The sequence below is a fragment of the Marmota monax genome, unplaced genomic scaffold, assembly GCF_021218885.2.
Source record: "Marmota monax isolate L192 unplaced genomic scaffold, Marmota_monax_Labrador192_F-V1.1 WCK01_AAM20220418_F8-fsc00037, whole genome shotgun sequence".
NCBI lineage: Eukaryota > Metazoa > Chordata > Mammalia > Rodentia > Sciuridae > Marmota > Marmota monax.
Genome location: NW_026693245.1, coordinates 9,216,988 through 9,241,577, shown reverse-complemented (window position 1 = coordinate 9,241,577; position 24,590 = coordinate 9,216,988). Strand labels below are relative to the sequence as shown.

Below are 24,590 nucleotides of genomic sequence, written 5' to 3'. Positions count from 1 at the left end.
GGAGAGAAATAGTGAATGACTATTAACTGTCATAAAGTTTCTCTTTGGGGTCATGAAAACTATAATAATAGCTGCACAATTCTGTAAGCATAACAATTACCAGTGTCTTAGAAACTTTCTTTTTTTGTTTGTTTTTAAATTTTTTTTTAGTTGTAGATGGACACAATACCTTTATTTATTTATTTATTTATTTATTTATTTATTTATATGTGGTGCTGAGGATCAAACCTAGTACCTCATGCATGCTAGGCAATAGCTCTACCACTGAGCTATAGCCCTAGCCTGGATTGAATATTTTCAATGGATACATAATATCATATATGAATTTGATCTCAATTGTTTTTAAAGAATCTAATTCATATAGTATATAAAAGAAGCAGCTTTGGTAACATATATTCAAAGTCATAAGCCATAAAGTATGTCACATATCTGGTCTTCAGGACTAAAAATGTCACGGGTATTAGGAGAAAAGAAAAAAAGTAACAAAAAAAAATGGAATTCCATTCAACCTGGGTTGTTTATATGGGGCTACAGTTGTTTTGCCCTTACTGCTTGCCATGTAGCAAGAGAGACCAATAGTCTAAAGAAGGACATTTGATACTGGTATTAGAAATTTGTGCTAAATAAAATGAATACTCATCAATATGTTCAATGTTCATCAATATGTCCTTCTCTTTGAAATACAGGAAGATTTTATTTCCTTGGTGCTTTGAACTCAGGCATGGGCATGCGACTCGTCTTGACCATTGACATATGAGAAGAAGTATTTAAACTCTGGAAAATAATGCCTTCCCTACCCTCCCACAGCCCAACATGTATTGATTCTTAATTTTTCAACATAAAATGGAATGAAACTAACAGATCTTAGATCTGCACAATATTCTATGGATATTAGGCCCGTAGTGTTGGGTTGGTACTTTGTAGAAATATGCTGTTGCTTCATTTCCCTTTATATCCTTGGAATTTATGGCAAAAAATGTAAAACTTGTCTATTTTTGTATTTACGTGTGTGTGTGTCTGTGTGTGTGTGTGTGTGTGTGTGTGTTATATAAAGCCACTGCAATCAACACAAAAACTGAGGAGACAAGCTCTTACCATCATACTCTCACAGTGATCTTAACTTTTTGGAGGTCATATAAGCCATCTTGCCAAACTTGCATATATAGGGGTATATATAAACTTGCAAGTACAGATGTGCTTGTACACACACACACACACACACACACACACACACAACATACACAAATTCAGGGCATTCACAAATTTCCTATTGTCTATAAGTGGGTGTCTTTTGGCACTGAAGTTAAAAATTCTTTTCCAAAGAAGGCAATAGGATAACCACAAGATCCATAAAAGGGTCAGGCTGACCTACCTGTCAGGCTGAATTTGTAGAGTAAAGGAAGTATCCATAGTGCCAAGATCCACATTTTTCCTGAATTAGCTCACGAAGGCTGGAGAGAGAGAGAGAGAGAGAGCTGAAAATGTCACCAGAGAGATTATTTCCTAACTCTTTCCAACAACCCCTTTCAAGTGACAAACAGATACTTGGGATTTTGCAGGTAGGAAGGGTTTTATTTTTATTCAATTTTATTCTGTTTTGTTGGCTGTGGTAACATAAATCTCTTCATAATCACTCCATCAATCCCAGATGTTATCACACAAATGTGTGATAACAATATATTTTCCTTTAGTCCATACTGCACTCTACTATGTAATATGAAAACTATAACCACCACCAAGAATCTGCTTCATGAAAAAAAAATACTATGTTTCTGTTCTACTCTGAAATCATCCTCAGGCCTTTGCCTCAGTTCCCAAGTATTCCAGCCAAATGGAACAACTCAGTTTCCCAAAAGCACCATACTTGTCACATATCCATGCTTTGTACATTCATCCAATGCCCCTTTCCCTTTGTGATATTATGATATATATATATATATATATATATATATATATATATATATATATATTTTTTTTTTTTTTGGTCTTCATCAAAACTGCCTCCCAAGACAGGTCATAGAAACTAGAATTTCTCTTTTCCAAGTTGGGTCACAGAAACTCAAACCTTCTTCTGCTTTTGTCTTGGAGCTGGACATAATGAAATTCTCTGACCTATTCAATAGACCATAGACCATAGGACTCCCTTCATCCACAGGGATCCTTCCCCATATTCTTGAGGAAAAAAACACTACACATACAGGTTTTGTTGTTTTTTTCCAGTCTATTAGAAATCATGCCTATGCAATTAAGTCTCCATAAAAATCAAAAGGACAGGGGTCCAGGAGCTTCCAGATAGCTAAACAGGTGGACATTCCTGAAGAGTGGTGGAAGTTCTGCACCCCTCCCCCAATATTTGTATTCTTTGTATTATTATTTATAATATTGTATATATAATATAACCTTGTATATATACATAATATTGTATGTAATATATGTATTATTCCTTATAATAAACCTGTTTCCCTGGGTTCTGTGAGCCATTTAAACAAATTAATTGAATCCAAGTAGGAAGTTGTAAACTCCAGCTTCTAGCCAGTCAATCAGAAGCACAGAAAAAACAACCTAGGTTTTATCATGGCATCTAAAATTGGGGAGAGGGATTTTTGGAGACTGAGCCTCCAACATGTGGGATCTATTGCTACCTCCAACAGAATATAATTGGATTACAGGACACCCTGCCATATCTGCTGCTGCAGAACTAATTGTTTGCTTGCTGGTAGGAGAAATCCCTACCCACCTGATGTCAGAAGCATTATGTGATGATTATGGTATGAGATTAGAAGAAAATCAAGACATTTTGTTTTTCCTGACACACACCCTTATTCCTGGGCAAATATCTTCCAAACTCATCTCAAAGCTAACCTTCTCTAAAATGTTGTCCCTGAATTCTCACACAGAGCTGAGCAGTCAATCCCTCCTTTGAGTCACCCCTTCCAACATGTCGTCTGTGCTATGGCACCTGTCACAGAGAATACTGTGTAATAGTTTACTTGCTAACTTCCCTATATACAGCCAGTTTTGTGAAAGTGAAATCTCTCTGATGCCTCTTTGAGGCCTTGTTATTCAAGGTAATGTCTGTAACATGTTAGACATTCAATTTTGCTTTTGTATCCTAGGGGTTTATTAGGACAAAAAGATTCCTGGCTCCTTGTCTTATCCTAGATGAGATGGTGACAGAGTCTAAAAATAAAAGAAATGCAAAAACAGTAACTCATTGTTTCAGAAGAAATGAATGATGCTACATTTTCATTTGACACATCCATAAGAAAAAAGGGTTTTCAATAAAATAAATCATTTCAGAAAAGGTCACATGCAGTTTTTACAAAGATAAAATTTTCCCATATATGAACCAACTGAAATATATAAGTAATCCAACATGCCTGAAGTAATAAAGCAGAATGAGAATGTAGATCTATAAATATAAATATATCATCAATAAAAACTGGTCACAGGCTTCCAGGTAAGAGGTGGAATAAAAGTGTCTTTTATGTGATTTACAAGAGTCAGGGCGACAAAAGAGAAATTATATTTTCAGAAGAAAAAGAGAGGAAGGGCCCTGAGAATGAATAAAGAGGTAATGGGAAAACTAAAAAGTAGAGAAAAGCAAAAAGGCAACTCAGAGAAAGCATAAAGCAGTCCATGACCCTAACCCTGGCCCCTTTTGGGAGGGAAACCTGATGATGCTGCAAGTACGAGTTATTGTTACCATGGTTTGTTTTCTCCTGAGTTGTACTGGGGACCAAGCCATCAGGTAAAGGATGCTAAGATGATCCTCACATAAAAGCGGAAGAGAGAACCATCTCAAAAGATGCACAAATCTTAATACAGAAACATAAGAAACACACACAAAAAAATGAAAAAACAAGGCAATATAACTCTTCCAAAGGTTCATAACTCTTCAGTAACTGAATCCAAAGACATCAAAGTAGATAAAATGCCCAAGAATTCAAAAGATTGATTTTTAAAATGATCAATGACATCAAAGAAGATACAAATAAACAACTGATGGATTAAGGAAGAGAATACAAGATATGAGAAAACAATTCAATAGAGATGACGATTCTGAAAATAAACTAGTCATAAATCTTAAGGAAACAAAAAACTCAACTGCAAACCTCACCAATTATTTTGGTTTAGTTATGAGGAGTCCCCCAGAAACTCGTGTGTGAAAAATGCAGAAATATTCAGAGGTGAATTGATTAGATTATGAGAGCTGTGACCTAATATGTGGATTAATTAATTAGATGGATTAATGATTTGAATGAATTAATGGGTGATAATTATAAGCAAGTAGGGCATGAATGATGGAACTAAATCACAGGAGGTTTCCCTTGGGAATTTATTATCCCTGACTCCTTGCACTCAAGATCTCTGTTTGCTGGCTGTCATGAATTGAGTAGTTTTTCTCTGTCATGCCCTTCTGCACGATGTTTTGCCTCACCTTAGGCCCAGAACTATGCAGTTGGCCAACTATGAAGTGAACCTCTTAAATTGTGAGCCAAAATAAACTTTTCCTCCTTGTCAGGTCTTTTGGTCACAGTGATAAAAAGCTGACTAACATTTCTCTCTCTCTCTCTCTCTTTTCCCCTTAACACCAATGTGATACTGCAATCTGTAAATGTGGAAAAATAAGAATTCATACCCCATTTGAATCAAATGTATGATATGTCAAGATCATTGTAATGTTTTGAGCAACTAATAAAAAAATTTTTTAAAAAAAGCTGACTAACATACCAATAGACTAAATCAAGCAGAAGAAAGAATATCAAGATTTGAAGACAAAGATTACAAATTATCACATTCAGAGAGTTTTAAAGGCAAAAAAGAAATCACAAACAGGGCAAACAATACCTGTGGGACAAAATTTAAAGACCAAACCTAAATAATTGGTTTAGACAAAGGAGCCAAGGTATAGACTAAAGGCATAGAAAATCTATTCCATAAAATAACAGGAGAAAATCTCCTTAATCTTAGGAGATGCTTACATCAAAGTAAAGGATTCATTTAGATAATGACCAGAAAATAACCTCTCCATGTCATATTGTAGTTAAATTGCCAAAAGTACACAACAAAGAAAGAATATTGAAAGCTGAAAGAGAGAGGTGCCAAGTCATTTATTAAGGCATATCCATTATATTAACATCATATTTCTCACCAGAAATTCTAAAAGCCAGGAGGGTGTGAAGTACTATAATTCAAATCCTACAAACAAAACAAACTGCTAATCTTCCAGCAATCTTTCAGAATTGAAAGTGAAATAAAACCTTCCAAGATTAGAACTAAAGGAATTAATGATCACTAAATCAGAATTACAGAAGATACTTAAGGGAATCCTATACATAAAGGATAAGGCAAGACAAACACAATCATAAAAGCATGGGAAAGAATAAATCTTACTAGAAAAGTTTAAAATCAAATGAGAATTAAGAATCAAACAAGATTTGCATTGTTGGTGGGACTTCAAATTAGTGTGAACACTTTGGAAAGCAATATGGAGATTCCTCAAAAAATTGGGAATGGAACCACCATGGGGCCCACCATATGGCCCACTTCTTGGTATATATCCAGAGGATTTCAAACCAGCATACTACAATGACACAGTCACATCAATGTTTATAGCAGCACAGTTCACAACAACCAAGCTATGGAGCAAAATGAGGTGCCTTTGAACAGATGAATGGATGATGGAAATGTGGCATATGCACAATGGAGTATTACTTAGCCATAAATAAGAATGACTTTATGGCATTTGCCCATAAATGGACGGAACTGGAGACTACCATGCTAAGTAAAATAAGCCAGTTCCAAAAAATCAAAGGTCAAAGATTTTCTCTGACATGTGAAAGATAATTCCAAATATTGGGAGGGGGAATAAAAAAGAATAAAAGAAAGATCAGTGGACAAAGGAATAAACAAAGGGGAATGAAGGAAAAGGAAGAGGGATGGATAAGGTAAGACAATGCAATGAATCTGACCTAACTTTCCAATGTATATATATATTAATATACCACAGTGAATCTCACCATCATGTACATCCACAAGACACTAATTTTTTAAAAAAAACTATGAGTAAATAGCAGAAAGTGTTGAGAGCCACAGCCGAAGGGGCCCCAGCAAACTTCCAGCTGCCGGCTGATGATTGGCTCACAGAGGCCCCAGCAACATCTAGCTGATTGGCTCCTCTGCGGTGATGCTCATTGGGCTGTTTCCCTGCCCTTTCAGACCACGGAGCTGCTCATTGGGGGACTTTTTTGGCTCCGCCCACGTGACCCAGCCAATCGGCCTCAAGAGCAGGAGGATTGTGGGAGGTGGAGAGAAGCTTGTGGGGGAGAGAGAGGCTTGTGGAAAGCCGGTTGTGGCAGTTGAGGCTCTGAGGGTTTTTCCTGAGAGGCTATTTTGTTTGGCATGTGTGGTTCTAAAAATAAAGTTAGTTTCTTTTGACAAGTGGCTCCTGATTGTGCCCAGCCAGACTGCGGCATTCATTAGCCCAATGTCTCCCTCTACGGCATCGTGGGCAAATACCTGGTATTCTACTCCTTTGATACCTAGTTTTGTTAAACCCTCCTCCAATGGGGCAATTCCTTTTAAAATGTCCTGTTTGTTCACAATTGTAGCATGTTCTTGGCCTGGCATCTAAAGCCTGTTTTACTGCAGCTGCCACAATTTGCCCTTGTTCATTAATGTCTCTGGCATCTAAAGCCTGTTTTACTGCAGCTGCCACGACTTGCTCTTGTTCATTAATGTCTCTACATAATTTAATATATGTGTTTAAATCTTCATGTTTCCATGGTCTAATGATATCTCTGCACCAATGATTCGCTTGCTCATAAGCCAGGTGTTTTAGTAATGGCATTGCTTGTTCTGTATTCCCAAAAACTCTGGTAGCTGTTTGAATAAGCCTATCTACAAATTCAGCATAAGGTTCATTAGCTCCTTGTATTACCTTAGATAATTGACCTTGTAAACCTCCATGTCCTTGTAAAGTCTTCCATGCCTTAATTGCATCTACAGCAATTTGTGCATATACACCAGGATCATATGCAATTTGTTGCTGCTGATCCTCATAAGGTCCCTTTCCTAACAACATATCTAGATTTCTCTGAGGATAACCAGCTGCTGCATTTCGCCTAGCCATCTCCTTGCAAAATTCCTCATTGGCAACCTTCCATAACAGGTATTGTCCTCCATTTAGCACAGCTTTACACATATTAGCCCAATCTGCTGGCGTCATGTTCAAGTTGTTAATGGATTCGACCATGCTTACAGTGAAGGGTGCTTGAGGACCATAGGTTGTTACAGCCTCTTTTAGCTGCTTCACTGTTTTGAAATTTAAAACTTGGTAAAATCACTGCCCTCCTGCCTCAAATACAGGGCATGTTAATATTTGAGATCTTGTCTCAGGATCCCAACTATCAACTGCGGGGGTTGGGGACCTGCCAGCATATGGAGGTGGCCTTGTTAGTTGGACACTTACGTCCTCTGGTGATAGAAAGGTGTTAGTAGCAGTCTCCTGTTGTAACTTTCCCCCTGATGGCTTTTTCTGTTTTACACTTTCTTTCTCTGTCTGACTAGCTTGAGAGGCCTTCTCTTTTACTTGAATCTTTTCCTCTGTCTGACTAACTTGAGAGACCTTCTCTTTTACTTGAATCATTATGTCTTCTTCTTCCTCTACCATTGTCTGAACTGAAGGCTTTGGACTAAGCAAACAAGATATGAACGTCCACAATGGCAATGTGCCAACTGGCAGAGTCCCTGGGCTTTTCTTTTCTATTCTTTTTAAATCTTCACCATGATGGTTCCATTGTGATATATTTAACAACTCCTCCTTAAAAAGCCATGGGCTACATTTTTGTATTGTATCAACGTATGCCCTGATTGTTCTTGATTTTACTGAGATGCCTCCTTCCTCTAACAATTTACTTAACACTCTTTCAGTTTGTTTTTTACTAATTTCTGATCCCGTATTTCTACTATAATACAACCCAACAAGATAACGCCTAACAAAACTGAAACAGAATGAAACAAAATTGGAACAACACAAAATCATTATAATAGCCTCCTGAAATGTCCATCCGTCCTTTCTCCCTATCTGTTCCTCAGATGTGAGTGGTTTTTCTTCCATCTTACACATCTCCAGGGACAGGCAACTTAAAACAAAAGTGAAACAAAATAACAAAAGAAGAATCTTAAAATGGCTACCCATCCTCTTGCCCTGCCCTCAGGGGCGAGCAGTTCACTTACCCTCAGTCGCTCCCCGTACGGGCCACCAAATGCCGCAGTCTGGCTGGGCACAATCAGGAGCCACTTGTCAAAAGAAACTAACTTTATTTTTAGAACCACACATGCCAAACAAAACAGCCTCTCAGGAAAAACCCTCAGAGCCTCAACTGCCACCACCGGCTTTCCACAAGCCTCTCTCTCCCACACAAGCTTCTCTCCACCTCCCACAATCCTCCTGCTCTTGAGGCCGATTGGCTGGGTCACGTGGGCGGAGCCAAAAAAGTCCCCCAATGAGCAGCTCCGTGGTCTGAAAGGGCAGGGAAACAGCCCAATGAGCATCACCGCAGAGGAGCCAATCAGCTAGATGTTGCTGGGGCCGCTGTGAGCCAATCATCAGCCGGCAGCTGGAAGTTTGCTGGGGCCCCTTCGGCTGTGGCTCTCAACAAGAAAGAACTGTAAGTAGAGGGAAGAGAACAGGGGGTGAGAGAATGGGTAGGGAAGGGGAAGTACTGGGAACTCAATTAGAACACATTATATTCCATTATTTTATAATTACATCAAAATGAATTCTACTCTCATGCATACATAATTTAAAAAACAATAAAGAGAATCAAATATGGCAATATAACTCAACCATGATTAATTCAGTAAACCATAAAAATGAGAAGAAGAGGAGAGAAAGAAATGAACTTAAATCATTAAAAACAACCAGAAGAAAAACAACAAACTGACAGGACAAGTCAATAACCCTAAATGAAAATGGCCTGAATTCTCTAATTAATAAACACAGACTAACTGATTGGATTTTTAAAAGGACCAACTGTTGGCTGTCTGCAAGAAACTCTTCTTGTGAACAATGATATACAGAATAAATGACCACAGACTAAAAATGTAGAACAATATTCTAATCAAATAGTATCCCAAATCAAGCAGGAATAGCTACACTCATATCTAACAAAATAGAAGTTAAGCCAAAATCAGTCAGAAGAGACAAAAAAGGGAATATCCATCAAGATATAAGAATTTTAAGTATATATCCACCGAATGTTGGAGCACCAAATTTTAGAGAACAAACATTGTAGGGCATAAAGGAAGATATGATGTAGGCCCAAATACAATGATAGTGACTTCAATACCCTACTCTCACCAATGGTTAGACCTTCCAGACAAAAAGTTAAAAAAGAAACATCACAGATTATACTATAGACCAAATGGGCTTGACACATATAGATTATTTTATTAGATACAACTAGATAATATACATTATTTTCAATAGATGTTTTAGTTACCTTTTTCATGTGACAAAAAGACCTAACAAGAACAATTAGAGGAGGAAAAGTTTATTTTGGCTCATGGTTTCAAAGGTCTCAGTCCATAAAGGCCAACTCCCTAACCCTGAGCCCAAGGTGAAGCAGAACATCATGGTGGAAGAGCACGGAAGAGGAAAGCAGCTCAGGACATGGAAACAGGAAACAGAGCTCCACTCACCAAGGACAAAATATAAACCTCAAATGCACACCCCACTCACCCATCTCCTTAGCCACACCCTACTAGCCTACAGTTACCATCCAGTTAATCCATATCCATGGATTAATTCACTGAATAGATTATATTTCATAATCATTTCATCTCTGAAAATTCTTGCATTGTCTAATACATTACTTTTGTGGGACACTTCATATCTAAACTATAACATCAGCCCATGGAACTTTCTCTAAAATAGATTATATTTTACACCATAAAGGAACTCTTAACAAATATAAAATTTTTAAATACTTTTTCCTTCTTATCACACCATGAGAGAAAAAAAACCCATAAGTAAACAGCAAGACAAATGACAGAAAATATAGAAACACATGAATATTAAACAATACACTTTTTAACAAGAAGTAGATCATTAAAGAAATCAGGAGGGGTATTTAAACATTTCTAGAATCAAATGAAAATGAAACCTGCCAGAACATATAGGACACAGCAAAAGCAGTTTTGAGAAGTTTATAGCTGTAAGTACCTATAGCAGAAAAACAGAGGTCTCAGAAAAATAACCTAATGATTCATTTCAATTCCTAGGATAACAAGAACAAAAACAAATCAAATATCAGTAGATGGAAAAGAATAAGAAATATTGGAAATATTTTTGGTCTCTAAAATATAAATAGAGACTAAAAATACAACCACCAAAAAAAGAATTGATGAAACAGAGTGGGTTCTTAGGAAAGATAAACAAAATTGACAAATCCTTAGCCAAAGTCAACAAAAGGAAGAATACCCATATAAAACAAAAGTAGACACAAAAAGGGAGATGTTATAATAAATACCACTGAAATCCAGAGGATCACTGGAGAATATTTTTATAAGTTATATGCAAATAAATAGGAAAATCTAGATGAAATGGGCAAATTTCTAAACACATATGACATACCAAGATTGAACCAGAGCATATTAAAAAATGAATTAGATCAATAACAAGCATTGAGACTGAAGCAATAACAAACTCTCCCAATAAAGAATAGCCCAGGACTGGGTGGATTCACTGCTGAATATTACCAAACTTTTAAAGAAGAACTAATACCCATGATCCTCAAACTATTCCATAAAATCAAAAGGGAAGGAATTCTTTCAAACTCATTCTATAAAGCCAGTATTACCCTGCTGCCAAAACCTGATGCAGACATAACAACAAAAAAAAGAAAACTATAGACCAATATCCTGCATAAACATAAATACAAAAATTCTCAATAAAATACTTGCAAATTGAAGTCATCATCACACTGAAAAGATCATACATCATAACTGGGTTGGTTTCATTCCAGGAATATAAATTTTATTCAACATAAGCAAATTAATAGATGTAATTTACCACACAAATATAATCAAGGATTAAAAAAACCACAGGACCATCTCAATAGATGCAGGAAAAAAGGCTTTGATAAAAGTTAACATTCCTTCATCATAAAAACTCTCAATAAACTAGGTATAGAAAGAACATAGCTCAATATAATAAAGGCTATATATGACAAACCCCATGGCCAACATCATACTGAATGGAGAAAAAAATGAAAGCACTTCCTTTAAAATCAGGAATGAGATCAGGGTGCCCATGCTCACCACTCTTATTCAATATATCATTGGAAACTTTAGCCAGAGTAATCAGACAAAAGATATAAATAAAGGGGATATAAATAAGAAAGGAAGAAGTCAAATTATCCCTATTTGCAGATCATATGATTCTATACTTAGAAAACTCTACAATTCGCCCAAAGTCTTTTAGAACTGAGAAACAAATTCAGCAAAGTAGCAAGATACAAAAAGAACATACACCAACAATGAACTCACTAAGAAAGAAATCAGGAAAGTAACCCTTAACAAAAATTAATACTGAACAAAAAGAACAGTGCTGGAGGCACTGTTTTTATATGATTTTAACATATGCTATACAGCAACTGTAACAAAAACACATGAAATTGGCTCAAAAACAGACATGGAGACCAATGGAATAAAACAGAGGGCCTAGGAACAAAACCATGCATCTGTGGCTATCTGATTCTTGACAAAAACACATTGGAGAAAAGACAGCCTCTTCAACAAACCATGCTAGGAAAACTGGAGATCTGCCTGTAGAATACTGAAACTAAATTCCTATAAATTTGTACAAAAATCAACTCAAGATGGATCAAAGACTTTAATATAAGACCTGATACTGAAACTACTTTTAGAAAACAGAGGAAATACTTCAAGATATTGATATAGACAAAAATGAACTGAATAGGACTCTAATAGCTCAGAAAATAATAGTAAGAATTGATAATGGGGTTATATTAAATGAAAAGGCATCTTTACAGGAAGGAAATAATCAAGAGTGAAGAGATGGGCTGGGGCTGGGGCTCATTGTAGAATGCTTGCCTCACATGTGGAAAGAACTGGGTTTGATCCTTAGCACCACAAAAAAATAAAATTTTATTTTATAAAATCTCGTGTCCATCTACAACTAAAAATTTAATTTAAAAAAAGTGAAGAGGAGGGGAGGGGGGATAGTAGAGGATAGGAAAGGCAGCAGAATACAACAGACACTAGTATGGCAATATGTAAATCAATGGATGTGTAACTGATGTGATTCTGCAATCTGTATACGGGGTAAAAATGGGAGTTCATAACCCACTTGAATCAAAGTGTGAAATATTATATATCAAGAACTATGTAATGTTTTGAACAACCAACAATAAAAATTTTTAAAAAAAGTGAAGAGATATCCTACATAATGGGAGAAAAATCTTTGCCAGCTATTCATATATTCTGGATTCATATCCAGAATATATAAAAAGGATTCATATCCTGAATATATAAAAAACTAAAAACTAACACCAAGTAATCCAAGCTGGAAGTCATTACACACGCCTGTAGTCCCGGCAGGTCAGGAGGCTGAGGCAGGAGGATTGCAAGTTCAAAGCCAATCTTGGCAATTGAGAGAGGCCCTCAGCAATTTAGCAAGACCCTGTCTCAAAATAAAAAATTAAAAAGGCTGAATAAAATAAAAATACTGAATGGGGAAAAAAATGAAAGCATTTCCTCTAAAATCAGGAATGAGATCAGGGGATGTAGCTCAGTGGTTGAGTGCCCCTGGATTCAAGTCCCAGTATCAAAAGAAAGAAAGAAAAGAAACTCATTCTTTTGTATAATTAATTTGCATTAATAATTATAATAAAATTGTTTAAATTTTTTTTAAAAAACTTGTTACATCACAGCAACAGTTAGTGCCTATGCTATTCTGTAGAAGGTTTTTTTTCCCTCTCATGAAATAGCCACTTTGATTTAAATGAGTATAAAACATAAAGGGAAGAAGAATAAATGTGTCCTTAAAAATTAATCATAATACTAATAGCACTCTTTTGTGTCTAATCATTCAGAACATTATCTCACTTTTCTCCATCTCTTGGGCAAAAGACACACCTTTAATCTCAGCTTCCAGTAGTTACATGTCCTAAAAGCACTTCGGAAAGTGAGTGAAGGAGGTCCAACTGTGGACACTATAAAAACAGAAATGTTGACAATTCCAATAATTTAATAAATAAGTGATTGTGTCTGTTAAAGTTAAAACTGTTACTTTGCCAAGTATTTTTGCATTTTTAAATCTTATGACTACTAAATGTTAAATAAAATATTAATATATTAAAATGTTTTTAAGTTAATGGTAAGTATTGCTTGGTTCCTTCATCAAGAGAATACATACCAATTATTTGTGAAATTTTAAAAAGAAACTGAAAATTAAAAGTCAACAGTACTAAATCACACCCAGAGACAAAGCTGGGGAAGTTGTAGCAGTTGAAGAGACTGGCATTCTAAAAACTGAGACCCTCTATATTCCAACCCTGGCGCTCTCATGAATTGGCTGGCAATGACTTAATGCATTCCTGGATTCATTCACACTGTCCCAGCCACAGGTTAGGGACTGAGAATAAAAGAAGAGCCCATCATGACTTGAAGGAAGTCACATTCTAGCTCAGTAATTTTTTAAAAAAAATCTTGTTTTGTAGTTGTAGATGGACAGAATGCCTTTATTTTATTTGTTTTGTGGTGCTAAGGATTGAATCCAGTGCCCCACATGTGCTAGGCAAGCCCTCTGCTGTGAGCCACGCCCCAGCCCCTTAGCTCAGTGATTTTTAATAAGGGGAAGAAGATAAAGGACAGAAAGGAGAACAGTTGCATTTTTTTTCAAACTACAAATGCTACAGTGAGTTAGATACTGATGATTCTTGTGTTGTAATTCCTCCAGTGATTTTGAGCATTAAAGGGTTGAAGGCCATGGATCTACTTGGAGAGATAGAGCATTGGCATTTATTTCAAATACCACATCGTAAATGCTGTAATAACAGTATCCCACAGAGAGCACAGAGCACCTATGGACAGAAATGAGCTAGTGACTGTGGAAAGCCAATGAGCATTGTCATTCTGACAAAACCCTTATTCTAATGCTTAACTGTCCTCCAGAAACTTTTCCACTTTCCCCCTCACCAAAGGACCACCACAGAAATGACTGCTTATTCACAAGAAGTAAAATCAAGAATCAATAAATGGGATGGTATCAAACTAAAAAGCTTCTTCACAGCAAAGGAAATAATCAAGAACATGAAGAGAGAGCCTAAAGAATGGGAGAAAATCTTTGCCAGCTGTACCTCAGATGGAGCATTAATCTGCAGGATATAGAAAGAAATTAAAAAAACTTAACACCAAAAAAACCTAATAGCTCAATTAATAAATGGGCAAAGGAAATGAATAAGCACTTCACAGAAGAAGAAATACAAATGGTGAACAAATATATGAAAAAGTGTTCAACATCTCTAGCAATTAGAGGAATGCAAATTAAAACCAAACTGAGATTCTATCTCACTCCAGTCAGAATGGCAATTATAAATAATACAAGAAACATTAAATGTTGGCAAGGATGTGGGGGGAAAGCTGGGGAAGTTGTAGCCCTTGAAAAGAGTAGCATTCTAAAAACTGAGACCCTCTATACATACATTGCTCATACATTGCTGGTGGGACTGCAAATTGGTGCAGCCACTCTGTAAAGCAGTATGGAGATTCCTCAGAAAACATGAAATAAAATAATCATCTCACCCAGTTATCCCACTCCTCAGCATATATCCAAAGGACTTAAAATCATCACACTACAGTAAAACAGCCACATAAATGTTTATAGTAGCTCAAATCACAATAGTTAAGCTATGGAACCAACCTAGGTGCCCTTCAACAGATGAATGAATAAAGAAAATATGGTATATACACACAATGGAATATTACTCAGCGATAAAGAAGAATGAAATTATGCTAGTAAATGGGTGGAACTGGAGACTATCATGCACAGTGAAATAAGCCAGTCTCAAAGAACCAAAAGCCAAATGTTCTCTCTGATATGCAGATACTAACACAAAATAAACAGGGGAATGAATAGAAGTTCAATGGATTAGTGAAAGGGGAATGAAGGGAAGGGAGGGAGGATGAGAATAGGAAAGATAGCAGAATAAATCAAACATAACTTTCCTATGTTCATATATGAATACATGACCAGTGAAACTCCACATCATGTACAATCACAAGAATGGGATCCTAATTAGAATAAGTCACACTCTGTGTATGTATATTATGTCAAAATACACTCTACTGTCATGAATATCTAAAAAGAACATTTTAAAAAAAAGAAATGACTGCTTATTGGTAGTAAATGCAAACTAATGTGAAATAATTCCCAGAATTTTAGAATTAAGTTTAAATGAGTTCATTTAGTAAAATCTGTACACAAAAGTGATCCTAGTTGTCTTTGGTGGGTCACTGTACACTTGTAGAACTTGCATTTACTCAGAATTCCAGCCAAGGAAACAGATCAGACAGGTGGATCTGAAAAAATCTTAATTGCTTTTTAGTTGCAGGAACACACTCAACCAATTGAGTCCTAAATGGAAGGACACTTTAAGGGCAGAAAGGAGAGGCCAGCTTAGAATGTACAACATTAATGGCTAATATGCAAAAGTTGGTAGTTTTTAACCAGTATTATCTATAGGAGGAAATGATGAAATTTCCTCTCACTGAGAGCAATAGACTCTAGCAGTGCAGCCACAAGAGCTCACCACAGCCTTGATGAAAGACACCTCAAAACCAAGAATCTTCCTCCCTGAATGCTCAGATTCTGTGAAGCCTTTTCAGATTACTGACTTATCAAAAGAGGAGCCCTGAACAAGAGATGTGCACCTTCCAGTCCATGGAAACTCTATTGCTCACGTGTTTCAATATATCAGTCTTCTGAAGGCAAATTGTCCTCTCCAAATCTGAAATACAGGAAATTCCCTAAGATTCTGCTGTGCTCTCGAGGAGAACCATCAACCATTTCCTGCATCCCTGGCTCATCAGTCTTAACTTTTGAAATGGAAAAGTCTTGAATAACTGGCTTTTAAAGAGAGGCCACTTCCTAGAAATAGATACTCTCCTGCTGGAGAGACTTCATTTGAATAAAGCATTTAATGGAAACCTAGAATTTTCAAACAGTACTATGAACAAGCCATGCTAGACTAAAGGACTCTTAAATACACAGTGAATCCCGCTTAAGCCAGGGATGATGTCCTATCTTTAAGGACAAAAACCTACAAGTAGCCATCATTAGGAGTAGGATGACTAGAAATAAATCCAAGCAATTATTGGTGGCTACCAGCAGTGACTAGGGACAAGGCAGGATGGAGAAGCAAAGAGGGGTGCCATGGCCTCAGCCAGTAGATGCTGCAAACTTTATCATGTTAAATTATCCCCATCTGCCTACATCCTATCTCATATGACCAAAGTTAAGAAATAGAATGTGGCTGTTGTACTGCCCCGCACTCCCCCATAACACACACCCTACACACACATATTATCCTCTGGCAAATCAGTTCTCATGCAAGGCTGTGTCCTAGAGGCTGAACTTGATCTTATTTTACTTGTACAAAAATGTCCCACCATGTGATTTTCCCAGGGCAGGCTCTACTCCTTTATTCAGTGAGTTGCTCATACATTCACTCAACTAATATTTGTTGATAGCCACTCTGTGCCAAACACAGAACAGTAAAACTTGAAACCAAGCTCTAGTGGTTGGTGAGAAATTCTGAAGGACTTAGTGAGGATGGGTGGCCTTGCTGCTTGATTCCCCCTCCCAGGGCAAGCAGTCTATAGATAGTTAACTCACTGACTGGAATACTGTCCCTAGAATTCTCTCCCTCCTCTTTGCCCATTCTTTAAAACTCCCACCCATATTCTGGGAAGGAAGCAGTAGGCTGCCCAACCTTCCTTGGTCCCTCAGAATTTCTCACAGACTAGAAGGATTTGGCTTAAAGTTTTACTTCGTTGATCAACTAGAATTTCTCATTCCCTTTTAAATGTTGATTTGGAGCCTGCAGATATTATTGTAGCAATAATAATCGCCTTAGATTTACAAGGCACTTTCCAAGAATTTTCTTCCTCCCCTTTGAGGTAAATAGGAAAGATATTTGCATTTTTTTATTTAAATGTTTAATATTTACATTTGTATATTTTATAATGCATCTATTATTATATTTTAGGTTAAATAATATGGAATTGCTATTTTCAAAATTGCCCAAAACATCCAAACAGTGACAATTTTTACCTAATAAACTAATAATATCCTTATTTTTTGGATGAGGACACTGAGTACATAGCTTTCCTAAGATAAGAGTAAGAGCTATCAGATGACTGCCTTCATTTTAAAGTCTATAAACCCACCTGGGATTTGGGCTGCCTCTATACAAGAACATTCTGAGATGACCAGAAACAAAATTGGAAAGAAAAGAATCATAATATAACATACAAGACTAACAAGTGCTAATAATATTACATGAATTTTATTCTCTCCTTAAAATCCCTGTAGAGTTGGTATCTCCACTTCACAGAGATGGCAACTGAGGCTCAGAGACAACATAGAAATAGTTTAAAAATAATAGTTTGTAAGTGGCATAAACAGGATTCAAAACCACGCTGTCGGATTCCAAAGCATAGGCTCTCCACTAAAACCACATCATAGCTATTCATCATTTGTTCTCCCCTAGCTCTCCTGTTGTGAAACACCAGTACACATAGGATTTTTTTTCTGCCTCTCCTCAGCTAATTTTCTCTTTTTTTTCTGAAAGATAAATCCATTATATTTAGATAGTTTCCCCAGTCTCTGATTCCTGACACCCATGACTCCCCACCAACACCCAGTGTGTTAAAATATTACCTGCTGAAAGAGCAGATTCCCTGTACCTGTCAACATAAACTGTAATGTGATGGGTTCTGACCCATAATTTGACTGAAGACAGCAGAAGAAGATTCTTACATGGTAAGAAAAGAGCCTGGGTTATCACTGTTCAAAATGAGATGACACTCACCTTCAGTACTAGGTGGCATTCCACAGGTGATAATTCAAAGGATCCACCTCAAAGGCAACTCCTTTCTCTACAGCACAAATCAGAACCGAGAGGGTGATCTGGACTTTAATTTATATGCACAAAGATGTGCATTTCCTCTCTAGTTGTCTGGGGGCTTTTCCTTTGCTTTTAAGCCCAGCCCAACCTAGGGTGGCACTTATCCACTCATGCTGGGAAATGGATTGTATTATTGTAACTGAAATAAATAAAGAAAGAATCATACTCATCTGTCAAGCCACTCAACTTTAAAGGAGAAGTGTCATCTGAAAGAACCATAAAAGAAGTGACTAAATTTTAAAGTTTCTATTCAGGAAGTTCTTATGAATGTGGTAATAAGTGAAATCCTAGAGTATCTTAGCTTGAAAGCAGAAATGTGCAATCATGCAGTTATCTTCAAACAAGGAAAAAACTGAGGGAAAGAAAATAATGATAGCTGATTCTAAAATAATGTTTATAAGTCTTATTCATGTGTAAAGGAAAATCCACTAAATTGGCAGGCAAGAGCCTCAGCTTAGTCACTACTAACGATACGATAATTAATAATATATAGAGCTCTTACTATAGGACAGGGATAGTACTAAAAAATTTTAAATTAATCATTTAATCTTCGTAATAATCCTCTGACATTGGAAGTACCTTTATTCTTATTGTACAGATGAAGAAACTGAAGTGAAAACAAGTAGTGGAGTTAAGTTGTGGAGCCAAGAATTGAACCAAGGCAGCCTGACTTTCAATTTCTGTAAACCAAAGGCTCAAATTAGGATTTCTGGGATCTCTCTGAGTACTACAATTTTTTACAACCTTCTATAAATAACTGATAAAACCATAAAGAAAATAAATAGACTAGTGAAGAGGTTATGACGCAATAGGAAAGAAACCCAACCTAAGATTAAAAACAAGGTATGATTTCTAGTCCTTTTTTAAAAAACCCATTCTTCATCTTCCTTAATTCATGTTCCACTAAGTCAGAGAGGTTAACAGAAACAAGGAGGAAAGAGGTAGTCTATACATAGTAAATCAAAATATAAGATACTGGAGAGGGAAGATGGCGGCGAGGGGAGTGCATTACCCCCGTGTGCTGCTTCACTGTGTGGGAGTATGACAAGTCAGGACGGCTAAAGGATATCTTGTTAGGAATTTCCAGCAATAGTGGGGTGCGCCGGAACCTGGAGGAAGGATTTCCATCGCATGAGGATCGGCTACGGGGACTCAAACGCGAGAGGTTTGTCGCACGGAGGGTAACACTGCTTATTCAGCAAATCGCCCCGCGGCTAGAGTCTGCAAGGCGCGCTGGGATAGAGACGCAGGGTTACAGCGCTGCAGTTTCTGCCAGACGCGCAAGCACCGCACTCAGGGCTGAATTCTGGGTTCGAGACGGGGAAGGAAGCGGTCCATCTCGGTTCTCCACACCGGTCAGACCACAGAGGAGGCCAGCAGCCACCATGTTGGTAAACTGACGTCACCACACCTGTTTTTGACTGACCGCAGCTCATTCAGCCATAGAACAGGTAATTTCAGGCTGCAATTCGCCTGCGGCTTGCAGACAGATTGCTAGGGTTCAGCGCCTGGGGGCTTCTTAAAATCTGATCTTATCGGAGTGAACACGGAGCGCGGGGCGGCCGAGTTCCGGCTCCCGGAACCGTCCCGGAACCGCCCTGGCTCCGGGCTGCGGAGCCTGCGGAGGCTGCTTCTTGGACTCTGCTAATATCAGAGCAAACACGAAACACCAAGAAGCCGAATTCCAGCTCCCGGAACTGAGCCCGCGGGGACTGCTTCTTGGAGCTTACACTTATAGGAGCTTACACCGAGCACAGAGCGGCCGAGTCCCGGCTCCCGGAACCGTCCCGGAACCGCCCTGGCTCAGGGCTGCGGAGCCCGCGGAGGCTGCTTCTTGGACCCTGCTACTATCAGAGCATACACCAAGCACTAAGCGGCCGAATTCCGGCTCCCGGAACTGAGCCCGCGGGGGCTGCTTCTTGGAGCCTACACTTATAGGAGCTTACACCGAGCACGGAGCGGCCGAGTTCCGGCTCCCGGAACTTCCCTGGACCGGGGCTAGGAGCCCGCGGAAACTGTGTCTCGGTCCGGGTCCTGCTGAGGACAGGTCAGGACTCACCCATTGCTTGGGTTGCCTGGCAAGGGGAACGAAATGCTGCCATTCGCATAGGATACCAACATGGCAGAGATCTGATGTCAGCAGAAAGCGGTGGAGGAGAGATCTTCATCAATACCAGCGGTGACATAAGCAGTTGGTCTCCTGGTAAGGGGGGTGAGGCTCAGTCACCCGAGTCTCCTCAATTTGTCCTCGAGCCAGAGGGAAGGAGCCGGGCCGCCGCCAGCCCCCGGAGCAGGCCCAGCGGCTCGCCAGCGTGGTGACCGCGTGACCCCAATTGGACAGGGGGCGGAGCGGAGCCGCCACCCACACCCGCCAGGTGGGCAGACCCACGACCCAGTAGTACATGGGCGTGGTAGGAGGGGCAGGGCAGAGCCGCCCTTCGCGCTTGCAAGGTAAACAGACCTGTGACAGCCTGGCGGGTCAGGCCCAGTGGCCTGCCAGTGTGGTACACACGTCACCCCAACTCGAGTAGGGGCAGAGCAGATCCTTCTCCCACGCCCGGATCAGGCCCTGCCGGTGTGGTGGTCACGTGACCCCAATTGGAGTGGGGGTGGAGCGGAACCGCCACCCGTGCCCGCAGGGTGAGCAGACCAGTGATCAACCTGCAGATCAGGCCCAGGGGTCCGCAGGCGTGGTAGGAGGGGCAGGGCAGATCCGCCGCCCGCGCCTTCAAGGTAGGCAGACCTACAACAGACCGGCGGATCAGGCCCAGGAGCCTGCCGGCGGGGTACAAACACCACCCTAATTGGAGTAGTGACAGAGCAGAGTCGCCTCCCTTGCCAGGAACAGACCCAGCATCCTGCAGGCGGGGTAGTCACGACACCCCAATTGGAGTAGGGGCAAAGCAGAGCCTCCACTCGTGCCCGAAAGGTGGGCAGATCTGCGACCGACCAGCAGGACAGGCCCAGTGGCCTGCTGGTACGACAGACACGTCACCCCAATGGGAGTAGGGGCAGAACAGAGCCGCCACCAGCTCCCAGAACAGGCCCAGTGACCTGCCGGCGTGGTAGCCACGACACCCCAATTGGAATAAGGAGAGAGCAGAGCCGCCGCCCGCACCTGCAGGAAAGATACGCAAGCAGTATGAAAAGACAAGGAAAGAAAGGACCACAAGCAATGCAGGTCAACGCAACTTTAGAAGAGGTAACAGCTGCAGCAGATGGAATGTCAGATAAAGAATTCAGGATATACATGCTTCAGATGATCTGGAGTATCAAGGAAGACATTAAACAGCAAAATCAGACAATGAAAGATCACTTCGACAACGAATTACGCAAACAAATCCAGGAAGCAAAGGATCAACTATACAGGGAGATAGAGGTTATAAAAAACAAGCAATCAGAAATCCTAGAAATGCAGGAAGCAATAAACCAACTTAAAAACTCAATGGAGAATACTACCAACAGAGTAGAACACTTAGAAGATAGAACATCAGACAATGAAGACAAAGTATTTCAACTGGAAAAGAACATAGACAGCTCAGCAAGACTGTTAAGAAACCATGAGCAGAACATCCAAGAAATATGGGATAACATTAAGAGACCAAACTTAAGAGTCATTGGGATACAGGAAGGTACAGAGCTCCAAACCAAAGGAATGAGCTGTCTATTCAATGAAATAATACAAGAAAACTTCCCAGACTTGAAGAATGAGACAGAATCCCAAATCCTAGAAGCCTACAGGACGCCGAATGTGCAAAATCATAAGAGATCCACACCTAGACACATTATAATGAAGATGCCCAACATACAGAATAAGGAGAGAATTTTAAAAGCTACAAGAGAAAGGAAGCAGATTACATTTAGGGGCAAGCCAATCAGGATAACAGCTGATCTTTCAACACAGACTCTGAAAGCTAGAAGATCCTGGAATAACATATTTCAAACACTGAAAGATAATGGGTTCCAACCAAGAATTGTGTATCCAGCGAAATTAAGCTTCAGGATGGAGAATGAAATTAAAACCTTCCACGATAAACAAAAGTTTAAAGAATTCGCAGCTAGAAAACCATCTCTTCAAAACATCCTAGCCAAAGTATTACAGGAAGAGGAAATGGAAAATAACAATGAAAACCAACAGTGGGAGGTAGGACAGTAAAGGGGGGGGGAAACAATCAAAGAGGAAAACAAACAATGTTTAGTAACAGAAATAAACAAATATGGCTGGAAGAACAACCCATATCTCAATAATAACCCTAAATGTTAATGGCTTAAACTCACCAATTAAGAGACACAGGCTAGTAGAATGGATCACAAAACAAGACCCAACAATATGCTGCCTACAGGAGACGCATTTGATAGGAAAAGACATACATAGGCTGAAGGTGAAAGGTTGGGAAAAATCATATCACTCATATGGACTTCGGAAACAAGCAGGCGTGTCCATACTCATATCAAATAAAATAGATTTCAAGCCAAAGTTAATCAAAAGAGATAAAGAGGGACACTACATACTGCTTAAGGGAACCATACACAAACAAGACATAACAATCATAAATATTTATGCCCCAAACAATGGTGCAGCTATGTTCGTCAAACAAACTCTTCTCAAGTTCAAGAGTCTAATAGACCACCACACCATAATCATGGGAGACTTCAACACACCTCTCTCGCCACTGGACAGATCTTCCAAACAAAAGTTGAATAAGGAAACTATAGAACTCAATAACACTATTAATAACCTAGACCTAATTGACATATATAGAGTATACCACCCAACATCAAGCAGTTACACTTTTTTCTCAGCAGCACATGGATCCTTCTCAAAAATAGATCATATATTATGTCACAGGGTAACTCTTAGACAATATAAAGGAGTAGAGATATTACCATGCATCTTATCTGATCATAATGGAATGAAACTGAAAATCAACGATAAAAGTAGGAAGGAAAAAGCATACATCAATTGGAGAATGAACAATAGGTTACTGAATGATCAATGGGTTATAGAAGACATCAAGGAGGAAATTAAAAAATTCTTAGAGATAAATGAAAACACAGACACAACATATCGGAATCTATGGGACACATTGAAAGCAGTTCTAAGAGGAAAATTCATTGCTTGGAGTTCATTCCTTAAAAAAAGAAAAAACCAACAAATAAATGATCTCATACTTCATCTCAAAATCCTTGAAAAAGAAGAGCAAAACAACAGCAAAAGAAGTAGAAGGCAAGAAATAATTAAAATCAGAGCTGAAATTAATGAAATCGAAACAAAAGAAACAATTGAAAAAATTGACAAAACTAAAAGTTGGTTCTTTGAAAAAATAAACAAAATCGACAGACCCTTAGCGATGCTAGTGAAGAGAAGAAGAGAGAGAACTCAAATTACTAGCATACGGGATGAAAAAGGCAATATCACAACAGACACTTCAGAAATACAGAAGATAATCAAAAACTATTTTGAATCCTTATACTCCAATAAATTAGAAGATAGTGAAGGCATAGATAAATTTCTTAAGTCATATGATCTGCCCAGATTGAGTCAGGAGGATATAGAAAACCTAAACAGACCAATATCAATTGAGGAGATAGAAGAAACCATCAAAAGACTACCAACTAAGAAAAGCCCAGGTCCCGATGGGTATACAGCAGAATTTTACAAAACCTTTAAAGAAGAACTAATACCAATACTTTTCAAGCTACTTCAGGAAATAGAAAAGGAGGGAGAACTTCCAAATTCATTCTATGAGGCCAACATCACCCTGATACCTAAACCAGACAAAGACACTTCAAAGAAAGAAAACTACAGACCAATATCTCTAATGAACCTAGATGCAAAAATCCTCAATAAAATTCTGGCGAATCGGATACAAAAACATATCAAAAAAATTGTACACCATGATCAAGTAGGATTCATCCCTGGGATGCAAGGCTGGTTCAATATACGGAAATCAATAAATGTTATTCACCACATCAATAGACTTAAAAATAAGAACCATATGATCATCTCGATAGATGCGGAAAAAGCATTTGACAAAGTACAGCATCCCTTTATGTTCAAAACTCTAGAAAAACTAGGGATAACAGGAACATACCTCAATATTGTAAAAGCAATCTATGCTAAGCCTCAGGCTAGCATTATTCTGAATGGAGAAAAACTGAAGGCATTCCCTCTAAAATCTGGAACAAGACAGGGATGCCCTCTCTCTCCACTTCTCTTCAACATAGTTCTCGAAACACTGGCCAGAGCAATTAGACAGACGAAAGAAATTAAAGGCATAAAAATAGGAAAAGAAGAAATTAAATTATCACTATTTGCAGATGATATGATTCTATATCTAGCAGACCCAAAAGGCTCTACAAAGAAAC

The 24,590-nt window shown here is 38.6% G+C and overlaps 1 protein-coding gene across 3 annotated transcripts in view; it reads right to left on the bottom strand.

Moving 5' to 3' along the window:
• The window catches only part of Il31ra (interleukin 31 receptor A), a 126,273-nt gene that overhangs the window by 50,668 nt on the left and 51,015 nt on the right, over nt 1-24,590 (bottom strand). For all 3 annotated transcript variants that reach the window (XM_058583125.1, XM_046456347.2, XM_058583126.1), the window contains exon 2: nt 1,373-1,451. In XM_058583125.1, coding sequence (XP_058439108.1) covers nt 1,373-1,427 — 55 coding nt within the window. In that variant the 5' untranslated portion in view covers nt 1,428-1,451. The remainder of the gene's footprint in view (nt 1-1,372; nt 1,452-24,590) is intronic.